At 34.7% G+C, this 10,511-nt stretch overlaps 1 protein-coding gene across 3 annotated transcripts in view; it reads left to right on the top strand.

The window, feature by feature from the left end:
• Positions 1-10,511, top strand: part of Itgb8 (integrin subunit beta 8) — a 90,659-nt gene that overhangs the window by 60,907 nt on the left and 19,241 nt on the right. For all 3 annotated transcript variants that reach the window (XM_048799692.1, XM_048799691.1, XM_015498133.2), the window contains exon 7: positions 7,833-7,928. In XM_048799692.1, the coding sequence (XP_048655649.1) occupies positions 7,833-7,928 (96 nt within the window). The remainder of the gene's footprint in view (positions 1-7,832; positions 7,929-10,511) is intronic.

Consider the following 10,511-nt stretch of genomic DNA (forward strand, 5'->3'; position numbering starts at 1 on the left):
ACAAACGTTTATAAAGTTATTATATTTATTTCAGGGGATTTTTTTCATCTGATAGAGGCATTTTTAACATTGTCAATGATATATATAACTAATATTGATATCAGATCGAGTTCCACTTAAGGGAATAATTGTAATCTTTTAGTAAAGAAATGTGTTAATGTTTTGTAGCTCCATGACCAAGAATAGCTTCTTTAATTTCAGAAAGTGTTTTAAAAAAAATAAACTGTTTGCTTTAAACTTTTCAGCTCTAACTAAATCTCTGCTCTTTTCCTGTTTCTGGGCTTTTGTGTCTTGAACACATACTATAAAAATGCTAATTCACTGATCATTTGTTTTGAGCCAGGCACTTAATATATAATATATATAAAAATATATATATATTTTTTTCTTGTAATCCCAGCTATTGGAGAGGATAAGGCAGGAGGATCACAAGTTCAAGGCCATCCTCAGCTACTTAGTGAGACTCTGTCTCAAAATTTCTTAAAAATTTTAAAAAGGGTTGAGGCTATAGCTTGATGGTAGAATCCCCCATATTTAATCCCCAGTAACAATAGTAATAGCAACAGCAAGACTAGCGAAATGTCTGACTTCAGCTTGCTGAATTTGCTATTTGAAATCATAAATGCCATGAGAATATTTCTACCATTATTTTTTGAAACCTAATTTGAATGCTTTTCATGTCCTCAGAAAAGTAGCCAGGAAATGATCTCTGCAAACAATATTCATCTGGATTTCTTTTTCATGGAATGCAAAGGTTATAGGCAGAAATTTCTTATCACAGGCTCAGAGGAGCCTGACGATTTTTAGTGCACCTCTGAAATAGGATAAATGAAAGTTCGGAAAGGTAGCCCAATAAAATTCAAATTTGACTTGAAAATTTATGGAAAGAAATATTCTAATTAATTCAGGTGTTCTGATTAAATCATATTTACCCAAGAAATTGTTTGCTTTAAACTTTTCAGCTCTAACTAAATCTCTACTATCAGATTGCTTGCATGTTATTTGTCTCTCTCCTAAGATACTCTACTTACTTATTTTTTAATTTTTTGTCATAGCTTTATTGAGGGAAAATTGAAGTGCAATAAAATACACATATTTGAAGTATGCAATTTAATCAGTTCGACATGTAATGTAAGCAATACAATCAATATAAAAAGCATTCCATTACTTTTTATTTTTAATTTGAAATCATGCAGGTTGTGTTTCCTGCATGACTTATTACATTAGAAATCAATCACCTTAGCCGGGCATGGTGGTGTGTGCCTGTAATCGCAGCAGTTTGGGAGGCTGAGGCAGGAGGACCTCAAATTCTAAGCCAGCCTCAGCAATAGTGAAGCGCTAAGCAACTCAGTAAGACCCTTCCTCTAAATAAAATACAAAATAGGGATCTGGATGCGTTTCAGTGGTTGAATGCCCTTGAGTTAATTCCTAGCACAAAAAAAAAAAAAAAGAAAGAAATCAATCACCATAAGATATATAAAACCCCATCCCCACAAGTCGACTATTTCAAAATTAAATGACACACTTATAAGTCTCTCAGAGGTCAAGGAAGAAAGCACAAGAAAAGAAAATTTAAAATGCTTTGAATTAAGTGATAATACGAGCTTAAAGTATAGGATCTGTGGGATGAAACAGTACTCAGATGAACATTTATAACTTAAAGTACTTGTATCAGAAGGAAGCTAGAATAACAATCAAATTATTTTCAATCAAATTATGTGATGGGAAGGAAAAAATAAGAGTAGGATCAGAAATATATGAAATAGAGAAGAAATAATACAGGTAAAATTTGATAAAAATAAAAAAATCTAATCAAGAAAATAGAAAGAACACAAAAATTAATATTAATGGAAAGGAAGCTATCAAAATAACCCAACAGATGCTAAAAATAGTTTAAGGTAATATTACAAATGTATGGCAACATATGTGATAGCTTATATAACATGGTCTATATTAGAGAAGGATCTGTGTGCTGCTGAGAAGGAAGTGTATTCAGTCATTAATGGATGAAATATTCTATATATGTCTGTTAAGTCTAAATTATCGATTATATTTTTGACTTCTATAGTTTCTTTGTTTAGTTTTTGTTTGGAGGATTTATCTGGTGGTGACAGAGGCATGTTAAAGTTACTCAGCATTATTGTATTGTGGTCTATTTGATTCTTGAAATTAATAAGGGTTTGTCTGATGTACACAGATACTGCATTTTGGGGGGCATAAATATTTACAATTGTTATGCTTTGTTGACATACAATTCCCTTAAGCATGTATGAAATGTCCTTCTTTGTCCCTTCTAATTAACCTTGGCTTTGAAGTCCACTTTATCTGATATGAGGGTAGAAACCCCTGTTTACACTGTCAATGTGAGTGATATGTTTTTTCCCATCCTTTCACATTCAATTTGCGGACACCTTTGCCTATGAGGTGACTCTCTTAGAGAGAGCATATTGGTGGGTCTTGTTTTTAATCCAGACTGCCAGTCTGTGTGTTTTGATTGATTAATTTAGGCCATTGATGTTCAAGGTTATTATTGAGATATGATTTGTATTCCTGGTCATTTGGGCTTATTTCTAGTTTTTTATTTGAATTAGTTTCTCCTTTATTAACTATTCCTTTAGTGTAATTCCTCCCTTTGCTAGTTTTCACTTTTTTTTTTCATTTCTTCTTCATTGAATATTTTTTTTTGTTGAGAGTGTTCTGTAGTGCAAGCTTTTTAGTTGCGATTTTTTTTTAACTTTTGTTTATCATGGAAGGTTTTTATTTCATCTTAAAATCTGAAACTTAATTTTGTTCAATATGGGATTCTTGGTTGGCATCTATTTTCTTTCAGAGCTTGGTATAGGTTATTCCAGGACCTCCTAGCTTTGAGAGTCTGGGTTGAGAAATTAGCTGAGACACAAATTGTTTTCCCGCTAAACATAGTCTATATTTTTTCTCTAGAGGCCTTTAAAATATATCCTTATTCTATATGTTAGGCATTTTCATTATAATGTGCCTTGGTATGGATCTATTGTAATTTTGTACATATGGGGTCCTGTAAGTCTGTTGTATTTGATTTTCCATTTTATTCTTTAGGTTTGGGAAATTTTCTGATATTATTTCATTGAAACGATTGTGCATTCCTTTGGTTAATATCTCTGTGCCTTCATTTACCCCTATAAATCTTAAATTTGGTCTTTTCATGTTATCCCATAGTTCTTGCAACTTCTGTTCATGGTTTCTTAACATCTTCTCTATGTGATTAACTCTGTTTTTAAGATTATGTATTTTGTCCTCATTGCTTGAGATTCTGTTTTCCAAGTGGTCTAGTCTGTTGATGATGCTTTCCGTTGAATTTTTAATTTGATTTATTGTTTTTTTCATTTCAAGGATTTCTGCTTTCCCCCCCCCCCCCCCCGAGAAACTCTGCCTCTTTATTGAAGTAATCTTTCACTTCCTGGATTTTTTCTCTGATTTTATTTTTTATACCATCCTTTACTTCTCAGATTAATTTAACTATGTACATTCTAAACTCCCTCTGTGACATTTCTTCCACTGTGTTGTCCAATGGATTCTGTTATTGGAGTATCTTGATTTGTTTGGGAAAATTTATTCCCTTGCTTTTTCATGTTATTTGTGGGTTCAGCCATCTAACAGTATGGATCTGATAAAGTAGAGTTTCTACATTGGGGACTTATAGTGTCCCTGAAAATTTCCATTACCTCACTGTTTAGGGGGAGACAAATAATAATAACAACTAATGCAAACAATAGACAGCATTAAACCAAATATTTCCTACTGTGATGTCTACTTACTTCATTAAGTAGAGTATATGGCTACACTTGGTACCATTTTGGGCAAGTACCACAAATTCAAACACCTGAGGGATCGTTATGAGGAGTTAATAAGTGAGATGTGTCCATTAAGGCAAATCCAAGGACCACATCTAGCATATGTAGTAATGTCTCTTATTTAGCGTCTTTTGTTAAAACATGTCTTTTATTGATCAGTGTGTGATGTCTGTCCCTTAACTTTCATGTAACAGCACTCAGCACCCCAGTGAGTTGGAGCTACTGCTTTACTTGTGTCTTATAAATGAGAAAATGGAGGTACTAAGGAATCAGTCCCTCACCTGTAGTCACTCCCCTTCATAGCTGTGGATGCCAAGCAGAGTGACAAAAGGATAGAACCCCCCACTCAACTTTAGTTTGGGCTTGGTAATTATGGAAAGACAGGTGAAAGCCTTTATGCATTCACCCACTTATCCCCACTATCAGTGTGAGAGGCAGCTACTGCTATTTCTATCAGTTTATGCACATGGAAACTGGATCCCAGAAAAGTGTAGATGCCCAGTCACATAGTATATTAGTCACCTTTCTGTCACTATAACAAATACTGAAATAATCAAATTATAAAGACAAAGGATTATTTTAGCTCCTAGTTTTGGGGGTTCTAGTCCATGATAAGTTGCTCACATTGCTTTGGACTGGTGGTGGCACATAATGGTGTCAGCAAGTGGTGGAACATAACCTCTCACCTTGTGGTCAGGGATCAAAAGAGAGAAAGTGGAAGGGGCCAGGATCCCACAATCCTCTTGTGAACACACCTCAATGATCTTTCAAAAGGCCCCACTTGTTGCAGGTTTTACCCTTCAGAGGACCTTTTCCATATCCAGACACATTTTGGTGGTTGCAATCAGGTAATGGAGGTGCTACTTTCTACTGGGTAGATTCTAGGGTTGCTGCTAGACATCCTATACTGTAGAGGACAATCCCCCAAACTAGAAAATATCCAGCCCCAAATGTCAATAGCACTGCTATTGAGAAACCCTGGTCTGTGCAGTTAGCACTATGCTGCCACTCAGAGAGGACACAGACTAAGGCAATGGATGTGCGCTGAAAATGTATGCTTCAAACTTTTTATCTCCAAATAAATCTCTGCTATCAGATTGCTTGCATATTATTTGTCTCTCTCCTCTAAAAAGTGAACTCTAAAAAATAAACCAGATAATTAAATATTTTATTTAACTAAGTTGTTAAAATATTACTATATCCAATACTACAAATTTGAAATTATTTTATAAACTTTTAATTATTAATTTTGTTGAAGGTGAAGGATTTCTTAAACATTTCCCTTTCATCCCCCAGGTATACACATTTTTTAAAATTCTACCACATCTCCACAGTTAGCTCTTTAACTGAACTTGCTCCTAATGAACCTTTCATGCCCCTCTTGCCTTCTGACATTTATGAGTGACTTCCCACTGCCTTCACTATCTAGTAGCTGTTTTGGCATATTGCTTTGCCTTCTCCCTTTTGCCCCTGAAATGCTTGTTATTGCTATTAATTATTCTCAGAGTTTGGAGAAACAATGTGAATCAGGTTAGACAGAGGGAGAGTGAGACTTGAGAAGCAGTGACATCATCGAACAGCACAGCTGGCTAGGAGGGAGTGTGTTCTCCTGCCAGCAAAGTAAAAGACATAGGAGATAAGATACTTAAAGGATATGCTTCATTGAAGAAAGGGGAAGGGACTTTGGAAAGGTCTATTCATTCAGAGGTCTCTTGTCAGCAGTGGTTTATTTAAGCATCTGTTATACATTTGTAATAAAAAAAAATCTGCCTCAAGGTACTTGGAATTTTCTTTTCAAACTGATTTAGCTTCAGGGTTCAAAAAACATGTTCTTTCAAACTTTAAAAATCCGACTTTTTAATGAGTTTCTGACCAAACTAGAACATTCTCGATTTCAATTTTGTGTACTTTTGGTCAATGTGACTTCCTGTTTATGGAAGGAAGGAGATTAAGAAGGCTCCAAAAGCTGCATACACTCATGACTGTTCTTTAAATGTTGATTTTATGTGAGTTAAATATAAACTGATTAAAATTATATGGGTTAAATTTTTCTCAAAATATGAATAGTTTTATAAATTAAGAGGAGTAAGTACTTGACAAGTTGCAATTATTTTTCTGAAAGCAAAAATAGTTGAAAAGTAGTTTTTACCATCAAGACAAAAATCCCAATACATCAACACTTACCTTGCATTTACTTGTTCTATTTAATTTACTAAGCATTATGCAAAGTATCATAAATCTATTTTAAGATTTTACATTTTGTTAGAAAAGGAATGAGAATTTAGCTGGAAGAATTTATATGTGAGTAATTTTTTTCTTTTTCTTTAAAATTACATTTTTAAGAATTGCTTTGGGTAGAATTTTTGTTATGCAAACCATGTGGTATGCTTTCTAAGCTCCTTATAAATTGGTTTCGTATCACATTTAAATCCAACTCATGAAAATTTGGGTTGCCTCTACCACAGTAGACAATATAGAAATGAAAGTATATTTGTTATTATTTCTCCTGGATTTGAACCCAGGGCTCATGCATGCTATGTACATGATGTACCATTGAGCTACCCCAAGCCCTGATAGGATTTTTTTGAACACTACTTCTTAGGTCTATATACATAAAATTAATATGTGGGTCACAGAACTTGGGTTATAAGCAAAAGTAGTTAATTTAGCTTTTGTACAAAGTTTGTGTCATTACAAAAACACAGAGATATTCATCAAGTTGATTTAGTGAAATTTTCTTTTAAAGCAAACAGTTAATATTGGATAGTGCAACCTGGAGAAAAACTGTGGAGTGATTTGAACTTGAATTATATAATACTGGTTAGGTTTAGTCACAAAACCCTTGGTTCATGCAATCAGCACCAACAAATAGGCAAGGCTACTGCAAGTGGAGTTTGACACCATCTCTCGGAGAGATGTCTAGTACGAACTTGTTAGTTGAGATTATCACTTTAATTCCTAGAAGAGAATTTATAAAAAGAAAAAAAAAGCTACTAAGTCTAACTGTATAACATTGCATGGCAATTTCTATGGTTGTCAATTTCTCATATTTTCTAAAATAAATTTTATTCCCCTCCTCCTCCTCAACCCTAGCTTTCTCATAGCCACAAACAGCTCTGCATATATTTTATTCACCAAAAGTAAAACAGGTTTATGATATATATCATCTGACAAGAAAAAGTAAGTATGATAACAAATTGAAAGATCTTTAATCTACACTTTGTCAAGTTAGAAATGAAAAGTCACAATGGCTATTAGTTTTGAGTACCTACTAGATACAAGAAGCTACACTAAATAGTTCACATATTATTGTTATCTTTTTAATCTTGCCAGTAGTCATAGAAGGCAGATAACAGTCACATGATACAGAGGACGGAAGTGAGACCTTTTGTCATAAAGTGACAAACCTGTGATTTGAGCACAGAATTTTAGGCTTCTAAAGAAAATTTATCTGAATCATGTTACAAATCAAATATGTGTGTGTGTGTACACCTGCACACATGTGTTTACAGGCATATACATGTACACAGCATTTTGCATTTCAACACATGCTGCTGAATTTTGCCTCAGAATATGGTTGTCACTAATGTGTCTCTATTTCTGAACATTAAATTATGTTTTAGTTACATCACTTTGAGTCCAGTGTTAATCTGAAGAGGTCCTGGTCATTTTTTGTACTATGCTGAATGAGGTTTTTAGGGAGCTTTTTCCTATAAATTGTCCCTAACGCATTAATTTTTTTTAGCATGTTAGCTTATTCTTTTTTTATTTTAATTTGTTATATATGACAACAGAATGCATCACAATTCATATGACACATATAGAGCACAAATTGATACTATATATGAAAAAAATTTAAATATCTCTAGTAAAACCATAACCCTTCCCTAGTAAGTATGCTGTTGCGTAAGTCACAAGGCTTTCTTCATAGTAGCTGTTTGGATGTGTGTGGGGCTGAGCTACAAATTTTCATTCCTTTCTTTATTTCATTATCCATTTCAGGAACATCCCTCTCTGGGCCAACTTTCGGAAAAACTAATAGACAACAACATTAATGTCATTTTTGCAGTTCAAGGAAAACAATTTCATTGGTACAAGGTATGTCAATTCCTAAACATACGAATTAGAATGTTTACATTAGTAGTTGAAATTAGGGCACTTCTTGGAACCAGAGATAAGAATTTGGAATTGTATAACCTGAATTTAATAATGTATTAACTAAAGTACATTTTATTGTATCTTAAATTAGCTTTTAAGTACAAATTCGACCTAGGTTTGTAACACATAGAAACAAGTCATGCATGAAATGCTGTTTGAGAATTATACCCAATATACATAGGCATAGCCTAACACTGAAGGACATGATGGATGTGACAATAACAGGAAAGATTCTTATCAGGTGAAAGAACTTCACACTTCATATCTATACCTTTCATGTCCAGATTCCTACTTATAATCTAGCCATGGACATATTCTTACCATAGGCTAAAGTTAAAGAATTATCTGCTTGATTTTCCATAGCACCAGCACATCTAGCTTTGGTGTATATTTTCTACTAAAGGACCAGGAAGAGCCTGAGAAGTGACTGAGCCAGCCAAATCCCCTATGCAGGTGTGGTTTCAGTAGTGTCCTGAATCCTTCGGGGCAATTGCTCAACATAGAATTCCTCTTCTGTGCCTTACTATAATTGTCTTTTGGTTTTTTTAGGGTCTGTCTTCTAGAATCTCTTTTCTTCATTTCTATAACGCTGTGGTGTCCTTGTTTCCAACATGCATCACTATCCACCAGATCTTCATCTCTTTACTATCTTTATTTCTTCCTTCTACTTTCCAATTGCAAACTCCTCTCACTGGCTAGCTACAAGCACCCTTACTTACTTTTTAAAACTTTAGAGAAACTACATTATCTTTTGGTTTCAACGGATACTTAAAATCATTTTCATTGTCCACAAACTAGTGTTACATTCTCTGATTTACCTAACACCTAACAGCCACATTTGTCATCTGAAAGTGCCACTTTAACCATATCATTTATTCCTTTAGAAATATTTAGTCAAACTTTAATCCCTCCCTGATTTCCATATACCATGAAGCCGCGTTTTAAGGTGATAACAAATTAACATCCACAGAAGTAGGGCTCTGCCCCAAATAAAATGGCTTTAACCATTTTAATAACAAGAGGAACAGCATCTACTTACTGAGTACTTAACTATTGCCAGGTACTGAGTTCAGAAACACTAATGCATCTGAGATCTTACCATCTCACTGATTGAGGGCAGTTTTATTAGTCTGCTCATTTTAAGATGGGGAAACATTTTGAGAGGATAAATACTTGCCCAGAGTTTTCTAACAACTCAAATCTTGTGATCTTAACCTGTAAGCTGAATAGTTGACTTTGGAATACCATGTAGCTTTGGATAGCTTTTGCTTCCTCTTTCTCTATTGTTCAGAGAGTTATTGGTCCTCCCACATTCTCCCTCGTTCTTTATAAATTTGCCACTGACTGATAAACTATAAACCAGGTTTATTATTAACTGAATTGTGAGCAAAGTAAACATCATCAGGCTCCAAAAGCCGCATATGAGCCCTGCTGAGTCCCACACACGCCCTTGTAGGCACCTACTTTAGCTGCTCATGGATCTTTTTCTATCACCCATCTTTCATTTTTTTTCATTTTTCTATCACCCTAACAGCATTGAAACTCATCACCCAAATTCATTCTCCACGTGGTGCTAGATGATGCATTGAAATCACAAGTATGTCCACAGTACTTTCTAGAGCAAGATATCCTAGGGGCTCCCTATGATTTAGAGGACCGAGTTTCTAATTTGGCACCTGGTTCTATCTACCTCTCACTGGGGCCTCTTTTCCCTACCTTGCCCTCCAGCAGTGTGCCTGATCTTCCCCCTCACACACACTCACCAACCTGCTTCTTTCTTTGTGCTTTTGTTCTTGCTGCCCCCACTGCACCCCCATATCTGGAAGTCATTCTCTCTCATGACTGGGTTCACTCCCCCTCGCCATCCTCTACAAAGAGCTTATAAGTCATCTCCTTAAGGAAACAGCCCCTGATAACTTTCCCCGTCTCTGCAGTCCTTGCCAGGCATCCTGCTTAATAGCTTCTGTGCACAAATGCTTCATGTGGCTTATATTTTGTGGAATTATCATTTACAGACCTGTGAGATCCTTAAGGACAGAAACTATGTGGTCTAGTAAGTTAGCATTTCCGAAGTAGTATATAATAGATGCTCAATAAAAGCATCTGTTAATAAATGAATTTTTAAAATCTGTGATACATTTTTCCCTATAACTTGAGATAACAAATTGTTGGTGTTTAAATATGGATAGTATATAGAAGAAAGTTAATGATGCTTTTGAACTGAAAAAATGAGTGAATAAGTGGATTTAAAGACTTTCATAATCTGAACTCTTATAAATATGCACCTTTATTCTAGTCCAACTGCTTTTCTTCCTCTTGTAGCCCTGTAAGCCTTTGCTCATTCTCACATTCTCCCTGGTAATAGCATCTACTCCAAAATTAGTAAGCATTACCCATCACAAACTCCTCTTCTTTGAAGCTCCACCTGTAACTCTGATTTTCCTACTGTCTGATACAACATGTCCCATGGGTCAGCAGTTCTATAAAATATATATATATATATATATATATATATATATATAT

Source organism: Marmota marmota, unplaced genomic scaffold (assembly GCF_001458135.2).
Source record: "Marmota marmota marmota unplaced genomic scaffold, marMar, whole genome shotgun sequence".
Lineage (NCBI taxonomy): Eukaryota > Metazoa > Chordata > Mammalia > Rodentia > Sciuridae > Marmota > Marmota marmota.